The 16,740-nt window shown below is 49.6% G+C and overlaps 1 protein-coding gene across 2 annotated transcripts in view; it reads right to left on the bottom strand.

The window, feature by feature from the left end:
• Positions 1-16,740, bottom strand: part of LOC133356393 (IQ motif and SEC7 domain-containing protein 3-like) — a 75,139-nt gene that overhangs the window by 39,077 nt on the left and 19,322 nt on the right. The window contains exons 1-3 of one of the 2 annotated variants that reach the window (XM_061573897.1): positions 15,374-15,438; positions 13,170-13,250; positions 4,760-4,822 (exon numbers count right to left, since the gene is read on the bottom strand). In XM_061573897.1, the coding sequence (XP_061429881.1) occupies positions 4,760-4,822; positions 13,170-13,180 (74 nt within the window). In that variant the 5' untranslated portion in view covers positions 13,181-13,250; positions 15,374-15,438. Of the gene's footprint in view, positions 1-4,759; positions 4,823-13,169; positions 13,251-15,373; positions 15,439-16,740 lie in introns of those variants that run through there. The other variant, XM_061573896.1, reaches the window with a different exon arrangement.

Here is a 16,740-nt window from a genome sequence, read left to right as displayed (position 1 = left end):
CTGGCAATCCTCGGTTTACGCGCCTTTGCCGTGCGCCATTTTGGAATAACGCGGCGTGCTTTGTATTTTAGACCCCTTTTTCGGAATGAGGTGACCCGCGACGCGACGCACGCCACCCTAGCCTGGCACCGCGACCCAACGGCGTTGCCGGCAGCCAGTGCGGTACGATAACTAGCGCGTGCTTTACCGTACAGCGGCGCTCTTCCCTTTGTCTCGCGTCTCTTGTTGTGATCGTACGCTGTCAAGTTTCCTTGTATATTTACTTACTAGTAATAATGTATTTCTTGAGTTTCGTTTTTATTTCAAAGAAAGTATATTCGTTTTCACGTTATTTTATTTTTCATTTAAAGTATTATATTGTGTGTACACGTATTGTGTTGATTTAGGCGAGGATAATATAGGCGATTATGTCTGCGAGTGCAGCGAAATCCCCTAACCCCCTCCCCTTTACCATTATTTATTATGGGAACATTGCTTTTGACGTAACGCAATGTTGAGACACGCGTGTTTTTCCACGAATGCATCAATCGCGTACGTCAAGGAGAGCCTGTATGACGCAATCTAGTCATCGCCACCTAATGAGTTCAAAAACTCAGATCTGGCAGACCCATGCCGACACGCCAGCCACGATTCGCTTGTACGTAAGTGGCTGTGTGGTCCTGTGCTTAGATCGCTCAATACGCAATCTAGTCCGAGTTCAAATCCCAGTGGGTTGGCAACTCAGCCCAATCAGCATCTGCTACCATCCGAGGTCTATAAAATCAGAACCGCTTTGCGAACAAAAATAAAATGTTCGTGCCACGGATTAACTGGACCCCTGTCATGGGGACGTGGAATTTCTAGCCGGGCTGATGCGAGTGGTGCTGGAGATATGCACTTTGAAATCTAGAGTGAAACCCCATTTATCTCGGACTTCTTTTTCCGAGTTTAGTTTGTTGTCCTTCCCCCGCACCTCCGATTAGCAGCGCTTGGCTACGTACGGTGCGAAAGAGGCTCAACACGTGCGCACACACACACGCGCACTGTGATAAAGCAGCGCAATTCTTGACGGCCGCGTGTTTGAGGAGGAGGTCGGACGCAAGCACGTGCTCAGGTGAGACCACGACCTCCGGAGTCGTGGCTGCGCACAATCGCAACGTGAGGGCCCCGCTGGATAAAGCGTGGCACAGACCAGGCCCACACCGCACCGTGTGGTTTGTCGGCGGCCGGGAGGAAATCTCCAGCCCAAGATCTGAGGACAGGCATGGTGCAGTGGATAACGGGAGGTCGGGCGGGGCGAGGGGGGTGGAGGGGGGGGGGCAAGACAGGATGAGGGGTGGAAAGTGGGGTCTATTTTAATTCTTTCTGGCCGATAGTTGAGATCCATGCGAGCGTTTCTCTGTACGATGCGGGTTGGTAGACACCGCATGCCACCGTCTAAAGCAGCAAAAAAATTCAACTTCGTGGGATTTGTAACGGCAGTGCGGTGCAATAGAGGACTAATGTGTGGCGTTATTTATTTCATACGACTGTCATCAAAATAACATTTACTTACCCAGGAAGGCCTCACTGAACCCCAAGGATTTTCCAGGGAGGGTCCTATTAAGTGTAATAGTTTGCTTTGTGATTTTTACCCAAAATAATTTAACGTTCCTAATTTGGCAAATTTGCCCAGCGATGGCAGCAGACATTGGCCCACTCCTTCCTTTTTTGAATAACGCAACAGGATCTCTTTAACGTGCACTCTGACGCAGAAGGTGCGCACTTACGATTAATATGCCCCGCAGGAGAAAGCTCAGAATTAATTTGCACAAATCATAGGTGCTTGGTGCTAATTGCATGTTTTCCTATCGGTTATGGAAACTAAATCTTCACCCCTCCCTTCAAAAACATATCTACAGCAGTCTCTCGGTGAACAGTGAGCTCGATTAACGGGTTTTCAGTGAGCGTTTCGCCTCCCATAGGACCCCATGGCTTCGACTGACGTTACAATGTTGATTAACGGTAATGTTTACGTGATGCATGTAATTCCGATATTCGATTGACAGTTATTTCGTTTCACAGTTGTTTTCGTGGAACGGATTAAAGAAGTTTACAGAGGGACTGCTGTACAGTACACACTGCATTATAAATTATTAAAACGCAACACTGCAGCACTATAATTATAATCAATCGTAAAGTTGATTTGGAAATTTAAGCCAATGTTCTGGAAATTCTGTTCCCCATCATAGGAATGTGGAATTGCTGCCATTACAGACTCGAAGCCCATAACAGAGATGAGGAATGTCCAACACTTGCTGGATAATTAAGATACATTGACTTAATTTATTAAATCAATGCACAAATGATAGGTGCTTGGTGCTAATTGCACGTTTAATATTTTAACAATAATATATTTTTTCAATCAATCCACGAGTTTTTATGCATGTGGGAGAAACCTGGAGAAAACTCACGTGCGCGCGTGAGGGGGCAACACTCAATCCCCCGTGCGAATGGAAACAGATGGAGATGAATCCACTTGTTTTACTCCCATACCCTAGCAATCCACGGTATGATCGGAACGTCTACACCCATGGGACGAGTTTCACGACAATTCTGCAATCCACCAACCGGCGTGGTCATAGCCACTATCGCTCAATTCTTATACGCACAATTATATTGCATGTTAATTTAAATTATGTTATACCCACGTGACTTTACCGAAAGAACCAAAGAGTATAGATTGCACGTACAGGGAGCTTAGGAATAAATAAAAAATCTATTCAGGAATTGCTTCACCGACTCCACGCTGGGAAGACGCCACAGACAATCTCAATGCCGATTTCCACACTACATGGCACTTAGATTATCAACCTCAGACGGATGATGATTGATGATGGACGGAGTGATGATCATCACCAATGATGATGATGGGCAGAGTCTACCCCCACAACCCCAGCCAATGTTTTAAACTGCAACATTCCGCTTATTGAGGCGAGACGCTCCAACCGCACGCTTCGAGCTGAAAAAACAGTCGAGTCCCGAGAGCCATTTCGGGGATTCGTGCAGACAAGGAGAGACACAATGCACTATGTACAGTACGCTCAACTTCTTTCGCACCGTACATGGCCAACCGCGCTAAATCGGAGTTCAAGTTCAGGTATTAGGTATAGCCCTGTGAGCCATTCGGCTCTTGAATCGGATGCAACCGCAACAAACAAAAAACTAAAACATGAAAAAAAAACATCTTAAAGTGAATATGTGACTAAGTGCAAACAGAAAATCCAAGAAAAGACAGCAAAATATTGCAGAAAAAAACACCGTACACCAACGCTGTGTGCAAAAATCCCAGTGGGATGCAAGTGGTGGGTGGGGAAGGACAACCGAGAAGTGCAGAGCGAAACAAGGATCCAGCGGTAAATGGAGTTCCCTGAACGTCCCATCGGCTCACAAAGGCCCCCCCTCCACCCCGCTTGCGCACGTGGCAGCAGCAGCGGCGTCGCCGAGTGAGTTTACCACGGGGGGGGGGGGGGGTGGACGCGGTGGCAGCGGCAACACCGAGGGGTGCAGTTTCCGCCGCGAAGGAACAGGGAAGTGAATGTGCGATGGCGTTGATGGTTTTACCCCGAGAGGAAGTAAGTGCAGGGTAGGGGGGGGGGGTAAGCGGGCAGCTGGGGGAGGGGGGGGCATTGGTATTTGCGCCGATACTGAGCCCGGCCACCTGCTCGTGTGGTTTTCTACGCCGTTCCGTTCGTGATAACGCTCACGAACGCTGCGAATTGCAGGAGGCGGAAATTAAATTTTTCGTTCAAATGACATCATCCAAAAACCGTGTCGTCGTCCCCCTCCCGCCTCCCCCCCCCCCCACACACCCACCCAAAGTCGAGCGGCACTCCGTCTCTGTGCGTGGGCGATGGCTAGCCGGTCACTTTGTAGACCTTGTAGTTGGTATGATGATGATGATGAGTGTAGGGGTAAAGTGGAAGTAGTTAATCCCTCTCAAGATGGTGTGTGAATAGGCCGTTTCCTTGACATGAATTGGATGTATTCTGTGTGATCACAAATGAAAGGGGGAGGGGGCACTGCACAAACTGAGGCCCTGGACAATTCTGTGGAAGATAATGAGGCGAGCTTTTGGAAAGGAGCGGCGAATGGAGGTGTCTCTCGTCAGATGAGCACGAAAGGATTTTTTATTCCACCCCTCCACCCCCCAAAACGCCAGATCAAAGGCGTGCGCGTGCAACCGCGCACAGGTCCGGCTCCGGCACGCGGAACGTTACCAGCAGCGCTCCGGCAGCGCTGCGGCAACGCAGAGGCAGGCAGAGCTGGCCCGGCTGCTCCCCCACACCTGGGGGCACCCCCCCCCCCCCCCCCCCCCACACACCGATGAACGTGCGGCCGAAACATCGCCAGAAATTAAGGGAGCGATTGGCGGCCAGTGGCTCTCCGTGTTTGCCGGCGGTGGCAACGGCGGTTTCACAGGCGCTTGGCGGCTACAACGCAGCGAGTTTTGTCACAGTAGTGGGGGGGGAGGGCACGGGTGGTGCATCTGCCAGTCATCACGGTCGGTCAACCCGTGACACCTGCCGGGGTCGGTCTCTCCCACCGTGACCCTCCCCGGTCAGCGGAGCCTTCGGCACTAGACGTGGCCTCAAAGTGCACCTGGCCTGGCATGGGCGACGTGGTGGCATCCCTGCCACTTGGCGGCAGATAGGGGGTGTTCGTACAGGTCACAGGAGCAGGGGAGGCAGATGGCGGAGGATTCGGGGGGCAAAGTGGGGGGGGGGGGGGGTGTGTTCACCTGTTTAAGGCGTCCGAAGCGCTTGGCTTTGCGCAGCAGAACTGATGCATGGAGTCGGAGTCTCTGTGGGTGTTTGGGTGGGCGGGAAGAGAAGGCGTAATTAGTGTTTACAAGAGCACTGTACAATTCAATCCAGCCTCTCATTAGGCGCACGTTGTAAACCGCTTGCTCCTTATCCTTCCTGCCCATCTCCCCCGGCATGTAGCCTAATTTACTTACCCCTGATTTGCAGTGCCAGATTAAGGCTCCAATGTAGCAGAGATTTCCAACATTTTGTGCGCGTGTGTGTGTGTGATCACAGAGCAAATGAATGCATGAATGAACCTGGCGACACAGGGTTCGATTCCCAGCCATGGCCAATGTAGGTGGCAAGCGATGTCGGGACGGCTCCTGGCTGGGCCTCCTCGAGGTTGACATTAGCACCAGTGGGACAAAGCCAGCAGGGCACGGTGTTAGCCACACCTCTCGCGCCGTGCCGGCCTTGATAGGTGCTCGCTAACGGCACGCACCCCTGCACTTTGTTAATGGCTACACAGCAAGTATTTCGGGAAGATTTGAAGCTTTCGTGACTGCAAGGATTCATATTCTTAGGTTTTTGTGGTAAAGTCACGTAGGTAAAAAATTTAATTAATAAAAGTAAAATTAAATAAAAAACCTGAGAATATTTGGGGAAGGGTGGTACGGTGGATAGCGCACAGTGCTACAAAGCGTGGTCCCCAGAGTTTGATTCCTGGCTGATGCCAATATCAGTTTGAGTGATATCTGAACCAGTCCGAGGCAGCCCCGAGGTTGACTCGGCCTTAAATGGGTACCTGGTGCAGTGTGCTAACATCAGCAGCCAGGAGATAAAAGTGGCCAGGCGTGGTGCTGGCCACACCACTCTAATGTGGACTTTTGTCTTGATGAGGTGCCTGCTAAGGCACTTGCTCCCACTGGTCTATATGGCTACATAGGCAACCTGCATATGTATGTGTTTTATATAAATAGTGTATCTTCCAAGATTAATACATTTTCTAATTCAGTATCTGTTCAAGAGACATCCGTGTCTTATGCAAACAGAATCATTTTCATGTGTACTGAACATCGCAGGAAGTAAAACTGATCATCATTTTGAACACGACATTAAATCATGCAACACATGGAAAACCAATCCTTCGCCTCTAATAAAGAGATGCTGTCTCAACGGATCTTAATCCTTACCTGGCTAAAGTAAGAACTGTGATGCTTAGCTCTCGCAGGTGGAACCAACACAGCGTTGCCCTGCTCTGGGGAAAATGTAATCTTTTTAAATGTTTATTGTTACTATCATCCGTTCTTATTTGAAAAACAATTCCAAGGTTTAAAATAGCATTGAGGCGAAACTCATCTCCATGTGCAGAGTGGTGGCAATTGACACATTTCTAAGGCTGGGCCGCCAGTTAATCCCAGAAATTGACACTTTTGACTTCCCACATGTGCACGTCCAGCCCTTCATTAACCCAGCACCGAGCGAGGGGGCCTCCCTTCCCCACACACCGTGCGACTCACGGGGGAGTTGTTTAGACCATACTTCACCACGCTGCTCGGCACAGGTTGGCGAAGGAGCGGGAAGGAGCATATCTGGGTGCAGCGTAGGAGTAGAGTACAGCACTTGATGTATTTATTTGCACGAAGTTCCACAGCACATAGCTCAACAGCGTTGTGCTGGCGGTTCCCTGACCAGGCTCACAACCTGCTGAGCTTCCGATGTCGGTTGCAATCCGGAGGACTGTTTCACATGCATGCATGTTGGACTTCTTTCGCACCGCACGTAGCCAACTGTGCTAATTGTAAGTGTGGGGGGGTGGGTGGGTGGGGGACAACAACGAACTAACACAAAAGCAGTCCTAAAAAAATAATGCGTTTTCATCGGCTTCCTACGAAGAAGAGGTACCGATTTCACCAACACATGTGAGAGACAATGGCAGGCTGAGTCGACCCCCAGCCGAGTGCAAGTCAATCTCTACAAGCACTGAGATCCACGCCGGCTGGAATACGCGAATGCAAATACACACACACACAGATATATTTACAAATGGTTCGGAGACTTTTTATTTTTTTCAAATGACGGGGCTGGCGGAGCTGAATTGAACAGGATGATGATGATGATGAAGAAAACAGAGGGACTGAATTCAGAATGTGTGCAGAGACAGGGAAATTCCCGAGACGATCACCTTCATTGTTTGCTTATTACATTTTCCCATCGTTATCAGAGCGCGAGGCAATCTGTAGTCTGTTGCATAACCATCAACCACACGCCTCCCCGAGGACCTGTGGGGAGCGGTGCAGTAGAGCGGACGGAAATCTTCTCGGCCAATCGGAGTGCTCCGTTCGGCTTGCTGCGTGCCCACGGCTCGTCCCATTGGTCCGTGCAACACGCGCGTGGACCAGACATTGCTCTCCACCCGTGATTGGACGCCCGATTCTCTGAGAGCGTAGACAACTAATTTTAGTACTCGCGGACCACACGCCCTTTGGACACGAGGTCCATCAATCCCATGCAGCGAGCCAGCCAAAGTTTTTCGAATATAATACGACAATAATTGAGAGCAAAGTGTCAATCCACTGCGGGATGAAGGGCCTTCTCCAACTATGCCACGGGAGACGCGGTTCAACACTGTGGGACGCGGGCGATGCCCCCTCATGCACGCGCACCTGGGGGCACGGCACGCAGCCCAGACAGGAATCCACCCAGGTCATCCAGCCAGAAAACTTTTTTTCTAATATAGTACGAGTGTGACGCACAGCAACAGACCACAAAAAAAATTTCCATTCTTGCCATCGATGAGGAACAAATGTCACGTGGGTTAGCCCGTGTCACAGTGGCGAGATATCAACTACCTCGCCTGGTACGTAGAAGGTCGTGAGTTCAGTCCCGACCCCGACGCCTGTAGTGTGATTTTGGAGTTTTTGCATGTCTTTCTCCCTGTGGTCACATAGATTTTTCTCCGGATTCTCCAGTTTTTCCCTCCGCGTTTAGAATCGACACACGTTTAGAGTATTTGGCTGCTATAAACTTCCACATGACAAGCCACTTTGTTGAGCTATCATTGGCTAGGTTGCTTCTGAAATAGAGCTCTATAGTTCAGGAGAGCCTCACCTGGTTAAATGAAAATAGTTTATACTATTTCTTTTGTTATATGAGCGTGCGGTCGTGGGTTAACTGTTCACATGAGAGTCGGGAGAAGAAATTTGACATCTCTCCAAATGACAGCCACTGGTGGGCTTGTCACGTATTTCACAATCACCAGGCGCATGCAGCTCGTAACCACGTGATTATATATATATATATACACATCACGAGTAGAGAAGCCGTCTGTCTGCAACGGAAATAAGGGACAGCTGTCATCATGTTCATGCTCTTCTCACAATCCTCCTCCTGTACGTCGAGCCCTAAAATGTATCTTAATTTATGTAATAATGAAACGGCAAGAAAATCTTTACTGTGAGTTTTTTAAAATATTCTTTAGGAATTAAAAAACATTCTAGCGAAATACTTACATGACTAGGAGCACAAATTAAAAAGCGAGAGCAATTATAACTGCACCGTGAAGTCTTCTGTATTCGTCATTCCCACCTCTTTGCTGTCTATTCGTATCAAGTCTTCCATATTTCTCCCACCGTTTCAAGTTCAATCAACGTTTATTTGCTACACATTCCCAGCTAGTTTTGGTGGGAACTTGCTCGCAAACACTAACTACAGAATCACTGTTGGGGCAGCTAGCCAGGAAGCTCGAGGCATGTGTGAATTATTTTTTAATAGCAGTATGATTGAGAAGATTTGGTGAACGATGGAAAAGTGGACCATGATGGGCTGCAAGGATGGGAGCCTGTGAAACCCTGCACACCAAGCCACCTGGGATAATTTCAATTGCATATTTGCTCTTTGTTTGAATTCGTGATGCTGTTGTTATAGTGATAAGTCAAGAAATATCTGGTCTGTGTTCTCTGGTTGCCCGGGTGTAACGTGGATTATGTCCTTGCCCAGCCTGGCTCAACAATTAAATCAACCGGTTCACTTTCATCCTGTAATTCCTGCAACAATTTTACCCCCCTTCCACTGTCGGCATCGTGTTCGGAGACGGAGTAACCATTCTGATTTCCCGCAGAACAGTTGCAACGCTTTCTGTTCGAGATCGGCCCACGGAAGTTGATATCACAGAGCTGCCTCCAGGTATCCCTTCAAGTGGCCTCCGGTTGACACAATAGAGGGCAGCACTTTCTCATTTTGTACGCACACAAAAATACTATTTGCGGGACCAAAATGCAATGCGTCATTGATGACCGAGCTGAGGACAATCAACTCCCTCCACTTCCGAGAACCCGTTTCAATCACAACCGGCTGAAACCTGGATTTGAACCCAGCCTCTCACCAATTGCCAAAGCTCAACGTCTCTGACCTCTCAGCCACTTTGGCCACCACCACCTGGCAGGCGCGAGACTTAACAAAATCTCGCTCGGAACTCTCGCGTCGGCTGCAATTATGAGGCAATCTATCTTTTTATCTGGCATCGCCGTGCATAAAATGCTCCACTCCTCAAAAACGCGCGACCGCCTTCGGCAGATGCACGGTTAACGCCGCGTCGGATACCTTTATTGGTGGGCACATTCTATTAATGTCTCATACGTTTGGTTACAAGGATGCCGCTCTTTGCTTGACTGCGTGGGTGTCTGCATCTCGTAGAGGGAGAGGAGATGTGCCTCCACCCCCACCTCCACCCCCTACCAGCTCCCCGCATGGTTTTACGGGAAATTTCGTATGAGCAACGGAGCTATAAATAACGTTTCACGGTGTCATTAGCATTGTCCCACAGTTACATTCCACCTCTATAAATCCATGAATGTACTCCCCATGCATTTGGGAGAGAGAGAAAAAAAGATGTAAGCTCACAGGCACATTTTAGGCCATCATCCTGGAGAGGGCGAGTGAAAAATTAGTGCCATTCCACAGGCAAGTCAACAGTCATGCGGTGAAAGTCAATTTGTCCATTAAAATGTATTTTTGTTATGCCTCCCATTACACGAATCGGATCGCGAGTTGTAAGAACCGTTTACAACGACATATGCAAATTGCTCGCAAATAAGCGCCTTCCATTAGCGCTGTTCACCACGTACGGTGTGAAAGAAGTTCAATGTACATCCGTGTTAATGTTACGCGATTGCTAACGGAACAAAGCGTTGTCAAATGAAAATAAACGATGCACACGAGATGGCAAAAAAAAACTGTGATGATTCACGACTGCTCTCTCCCAGTGGATCGACGAATTTTTACCACCGAGGGCCGCGATTTCTGTTCAAAGAAGCATTTTCTTCTTCACAATGTGGCAAACGTAGCAGCCGCCAGTGACCACGGGGTCAAGGGTCGAGCGACGCCCTCATGAATCGGAGTGTATCGATTCCTAAAACGTGCTGTTCGATGTGCGCTTTGTGAGATTGCTAATTGGCAATTGCAGGACCCACCTGGTGAAATAGCAATACAAATATACTAAAGCAAAACACGCAGACTATCGGTGATACAAACGACGGGCTTGGGAATGTTAGGCCAAGTTCTCGTTCGGTAGGTTTTTTATTGCGTGTGGGGGCGCCCGGAGGGAAAATCGCCCGTCGCAATCAAGAAGGATAACGCTCAAAGAATCCTAACCTAGTTGCTGTACTGCCTAACTCAGTTTACCAACCGAGCACGATCCACCGACCGCACCACGATTTAAGACCGGAAGCAGGTGGATTGCTTCACTATTCTGGCAAATTGCCCGATGATGCTGGTTGTTGTAATTACCAGCGAAACGTCGTACTACTCAAATTGTAAATGTTGTGGATTTACTCTCCAACACACCTGTGGGCTGAAGTAGTAACTATTTGGCGTTTTGTTCACGTGACAAATCCCTTACCGATTGTCCGTGTCGGGTGGTGGAGGGTTTGGACACATTCGTATTCACGCGATCTAACCCAAAAACCTCTAATATGAATAATATTGGTCGCGAAAGCCTACGGGTTAAAAAGTATGAATGCATTTTGAACTTCTTTTGCACCGTACGTAGCCAACCATGAGTTACAGGGGAAGGACGAACTGAACGCAAACAAGCAGTTCCAAAGAAATGAGTTGTCAACCGAGATTTTGAAAGCACATAGCTCCAGTGGCTTCCTAACATTGGAAGGAAGAACGTTCCAGACGGCTGCAGAAGCGCAACCAGTGTGGCTGTCTTTGTTCGATGGTGAGCCCCAAAAGCCACTGCTACTGCTGCTGCTGCTGCTACTGCTGCTACTGCTGCTACTGCTGCTACTGCTGCTACTGCTGCTGCTGCTACTGCTGCTACTGCTGCTACTGCTGCTGCTACTGCTGCTACTGCTGCTGCTACTGCTGCTGCTACTGCTGCTACTGCTGCGAGAAGGAGCGGCGTTTGCGCGATGATGGCCCATGCGAGGTGTCATGGGTTCATCATTTGTGCTCCACAATGTGCTGGACTCCAGGGGAGCATTGCCACCACGTGGCAGGAAAGCGCTGTCGATGCAAATCGGGCAGAGGAGTTCGCGGCGGGTTGGACACGTGTGTGCAGGCTGGAGAGGGAGGAGTGAGGAGGAGGAGGAGTGAGGGAAGGTTACGGAGACAGGCACTGGAGTGGCACCCAGAGTTCAGTGGCCAAGGAGAAGGGAAGACCTGAAGCCAGAAACGGCGGTGACGAGACCGCAAGAGCGAGCGGAGCGTGAACGGGAAAGCCAGCCGTGCCACGGATAGTGCGGTGGCATCACGAGGAAGGTCACGGATTCTCAGTAACGAGCAGAATTCACAACGCGTGGAGAAATATTGCTGGGCCTCACAATCAACCTTTTATTGCACAAAAAACAAGAATCTCCCGTATAGCCTGAACAGGCTGTTTGGGTAAGAGCTATTAGCGAGCAAGCGCCTATGAAGGCCCGAACGGCAAACAAGGGGGTGGGGGGGTGGCCAGTTGCACGCCCGGCCGCCTTTGTCTCCCCAGTGGCGATGTTTTTACACACCGCACCAGGTACTCATGTGAGGCTGAGTCGACCTAGGGGAGGCCCAGAACTGGTTCAGATAATCATCACTGGTGTTGGCGGCGAGCGGGAATCGTGCTCGGTTCACGGGGTTCCTAGCGCGGCGCGCTCACCACTACCGCTCCGATAACACAATGTCCCACCCTCGTGACACGACCAACACGGAATCGGTGCGCGCCAACACACGTTTGCCCTTCGGGGTTTGAAAAAAATACGGGGGGAAAGTTTCGAGGCGTTGGGGGAAATAAAAAAATAAAATCTTTATACGCAAGAAGCCCTTTTATTCCGCAAGCCCTCTGGCCAGCCATCCATGCGACAAGGTCTTAAATCGCAGGCGCCGTCCGTGAAAGAAACCCCAGGTATCACGGCGCCCAAATCCACACAGTTGACGAAATCTATTTCTTCCCCTCCAATGCGACGTGAGCGATCTCGGCGGCTGCGCACGCCAACACGCCACCATCATCAAGGCAACTTTTGAAACCCATCTGTCAATCAACCCACGCACTGCAGAAGGCCTTGGCAGTGCGTGCTAGTCACGGGGGCGTTGATGTTTGGGGACGTCGAAGAGGTGGTGGTGGTGGGGGGAGGTGGTGGGGCGTGGATGGAGAGGGATGTGGAAGTTGGGAGTCGGAGTGGAGGTGGTTGTGTGCTTCACAACGCGGGATGGTAACAGGTTCGGGTTCATCACGTGCCACCGATGTTAGCTGTGACAGGGAAATTGAACTCCAGTTGCTGGTTAGGTGGTGTCACAGCACCATGACATTAACCACAATTGCGCCACTGCTCCGGGCTTGCGTGTAATATAAAGAGGTATGCAAAGACTAAGGCATTGCTGCCTGCTGTGCGAGTGCTCAGCTCACAATCAAGAAGTTGTGAGTTTAGATGTAGGGCTCGACTCAACCCATCAGCGTAATCACTCAAGGGCGGCTAAAATTAGCACCGACTTTGTCGAAAATCAACAACGATTCACACAGATGGACTGACTGCCCCCCCCCCTCCCACCACGGCAATGTGGAATTGCCACGACCGGCACCGGCTGTTGACCCTGTGCTCCGCAATGCGACAAACTCGTTGCGTCCTCTCGGGGGCGAGTGGCCCACGACGGCCGGGGTCTGTCCCGGGACGTGGTGCTATCGTGCCTTCGACACGTCCAGTGGCCTCAAGGTGCAGCTAGCCTGGCACGATCGTGGTCGTGATATCACCGCAACTTATCAGCGAATGGCAGCTATTGTTACCCTGGTTGTCTCCGTGCGTCTAGGGTGCGTTTGTGTGCTTATGTGTATTTTATGCGCGCGTGTCGTTGTGTCTGTGTGCATGCTATGCGTATGTACGTATGCGCATGCATGTGAGTGTGTGCGTGCGCGCGTGTTTTTTTTACCTGCAACGCATGGGAGAGTTTGTGAGGACGGCAGCTTTGGGTGGCACCGGGCAGCAAAACTGGTGCAAGGTGCCCAGAGATCTGTGGATGCGCACACACACACACCAAGATCAATGTGTCCCCATTAACGGCAGTAGTAGTAGCAGTAATAATAATGTAATCTTGTAAGTCAACCATGGCACAGCATTCACTCGCTCTCGTAGAGAGAAAGAACGAGTCAGTGGTGACCAGCCATGATCTGGTTCCAACAAAATCGGAGCACCCAGAGAAATGCTGATGTTTTACACACCGCACCAGGTGCTCATTTCAGGCCGAATCGACCTAGGGGAGGCCCAGCACCCGATCAAATATTCGCCACCGTTATTGGTCGTGAGAAGGAATCGAAGTTGGATCGCCGGGTTTGTAGCGTAGTATGCCAACCACTCCACTACCACTCTCATGAACACACACGCACACACGCACAGTTGCGCAGAAAAAAATCGTACGGACATATCAGCCCCCCGTCTGTGACTCCGCGCGTATATTCAGAGAAGCAAATGCAATTATTCGGATTTTAAATTTCGCGTTAACGCGAGTACACGTTGCCGCAGCACAGCACACAGTGTCCACATCATGTGCGTGTGCCCCTTATTAATTCAAAGCCTCTCTAAGCCACGCATTCTGCACACCAGATTGCCACGCACTGTACACGCATTTTTTTTTTGCCAGCTGACCATTTGGCAGGGCACGGAGCGACGCACGATGTCGCACCGCACACAAACTGACAACGGCTTGGCCCACAGCTGACGCCCTTCTCCGTGCACACATTTCGGCTAAAGCCCTCGCCGACCCAGACACCTGTATATTTGGGGTTTGCGTATTCTCCCCCGTGGTCGTGGGGATTTTTCTCTGGAGTCCTCCGATTTTGCCCTCCACATTAAGAATCAACGTCACGCGTTCAAGAGTATTTGGCCGCTGTGCATGTACACCTGATAATCTGCTTCATTGTGCTATCATTTCTGTCCAGGTCCACTTCTGAAAAAAAGAGTTATAAAGCTCAGTGGGCCTTACCTGGTATATTGTCAGGCTCTGAAATTTTCATATCAGGGCTCTGTGACACATTTAACCACTATCGAGTCATGGCATAGCCAAGACGGTTGGGCGTGCAGCACAGTATTGACAGGGCTTGGTTATTGCAACTCGCTACCCTACGGGACTCCTGGCAAAAACATTTCCAAGCCACAGCATGGACAACATTCCCTGGCACGCGTCGCGATGGGTACTGCAGGATCAGACTATGTCCGTCCAGTGCTCGCAGAGCTGCATTGGCTTCCAGTTGCCGAACGAATGCGTTATAAGGTTGCACTCATTACACACAAAGTGCCCGCCACAAGTAAACCTCAATACCTCGCTGATCACGTCAAGGAGCGTGAACAATCATGCAAACTCCAGTCATCCTCGCAGAGGCTTTTGGCTAACCATCGAACAAAGACGGTCATCGCACGCTTTCAAATGCACTTCTGCGGCCGTCTGCAACGCTCTTCCTTCCGATATTAAGAAGCCACTTGAACAATGCACTTTCAAAATCTAGATGAATACTCATTTCTTTCGAACTGATTTTTGAGTTAAGTTTGTTGGCCTTCCCTCGCACCTCCGATCAGCATGGTTGGCTCCACATTGTGCGATAGAAGTTAAATGTACGTACGTACAGCGTGCGGCACTTTGAGCGGACGACTCGCGGTCAGACGGTCGCAGGGCTTAAAACCCCACTCACGGGTCGACTCACTACGTCGTCGTCACCAATACACGGATCAAAAGATTGTCCCCCAGGCTTTTCTCCTTGCTCTATGCGAGTACCGTACACAGCCAGCCGTGCTTAGTCAGAGGTGCGGGGGAAGGACAACAAACGAAACACGTAAAGCCGTTCTCAAGAAATGAGTGTTCAATCGAGATTTAAAAATTGTACACCACCTCCTCGCACAGCCGTGCTGTAAAGACTTCAACTGCTTTTGAGAACGGCAATAAATGTCACGCCCAGATGCCTGGGTTCTTCCGCAATGCAATGGCACTGTTTTCGCATGTCAGGCCTTCAGTTTCTCCACAGGCTGACCCACTGTTGTTGACTGCCCCACACCCAATGGTACCAGTCCCCCCCTTTTATCGACCCAGCCAAAGGGGTGAAGATAATGGGGCGAGTCGACCCCCGAACCGGGAAACTCGCTCACCGTCGTCGTCACGAACAACACGGACGCAAAACAAAATTGTCCCCAAGGCTTTTTCGCCATTGACCGGCTCCTCCTCTTGACAGCCGTGCTGCCACAGAGACTCCAACTGGGTTTTCGGAACGGCAACAAATGTTTAGAAAACTGACGCCTGGGTCGTTCTTCCAGCCAGTCCCGTGACGGCACCGGTGTTTCTAAGCCGGTGGATTGCTTTGGTGCCGCCAACAAAGCGATGGTCTTAAACGAGACCAGGATGGTGGAGGGTGGGCGGGGGGAGGTCCCATCACGAATTGGTGGGAGGGGCACCTTACCAAACAGAAGTAGAAATATTTGGTGGTGATGGTGTGTTGGCAGTGGTGCACAAAGCATGGCGAACAAAATAACTCACACTCGTCAATAGCGCCGTGGGTGGCATGTAAAGGAAATCAAATATATAAACAGTAAATAGGCAACGTTTCGGGCAATGACCCTTCTTCAGCGCACACAGTGAGGCCAGAGAATGGAAATGAGTTGGAGAGAGCACTTTACATACCATGGGCCATGCAAATAATTTATTTGCTTAACAAATATTTTCTGATTTACAGTTAACATACATTCAAGAAGCACTGGTTCTTAGAGCCTCTAAATGGGATATGATTGAAGGTGTTCGTGAGTTATGTTTTGAATATCTACAACTGGGGGATTTCTTCTTGTTAGCATGCTAATACCTCATTCCCATGTCCATGCAAGGGAGTATTTTTTTTACGTTTTCAGCACACTGATCATGCCATTGAATGCGTTTTTTTAATTAAATTTAGTTTTTCTCCACAACTCCTATCGGACTTGTGTTTAACACTTTTCACGTTTTTGAACTTCACCGTACTACGCTTGGAATACGGATATCATTTAGCAGGACGTGCCAACTATGCCGATTTTTTAAATGGACCCTTACCACTCACAATACGTGCGTAGAGATTGTATATGAGAATCGATTTACTTAGAACGAGTGCAAATTATATGCTCATGTTACACTTAGGGTACTGAAATAGCAAAACTGTGCAAACGATTAGGTAAAAAACGAGATAAAAATGTATTTAATTCTTAATCATTATATCGATATTGTGAACTGCGCTATGCACCGAAGTGGGTAAAGGTGCAGCCCTGCAATTCCTTGCTCCTTTCACTGCTGGCAGAAAGGCCTCCCGCTATAAAGGTGGGGAGGGTTTAGAACCGCGCTCGATTGTTGCAAACGGTCACGTATCAAAAAAACAATAATAAAATACAACTATTCAAAGTGCAAAAGCATCTTCCTGTTCAAACAAATATTGGCACGGTGATTATTTTCTCCATCAGTATCTCGGAACCAGTGGTAGAAATTCCACATTTCAATG

The sequence above is a fragment of the Lethenteron reissneri genome, chromosome 54 (genome assembly GCF_015708825.2).
Source record: "Lethenteron reissneri isolate LAM-NWPU_2019-01 chromosome 54, ASM1570882v1, whole genome shotgun sequence".
NCBI lineage: Eukaryota > Metazoa > Chordata > Hyperoartia > Petromyzontiformes > Petromyzontidae > Lethenteron > Lethenteron reissneri.
Note: the sequence above shows the minus strand (reverse complement) of the source record. Positions and strands in the feature narration are given on the sequence as shown.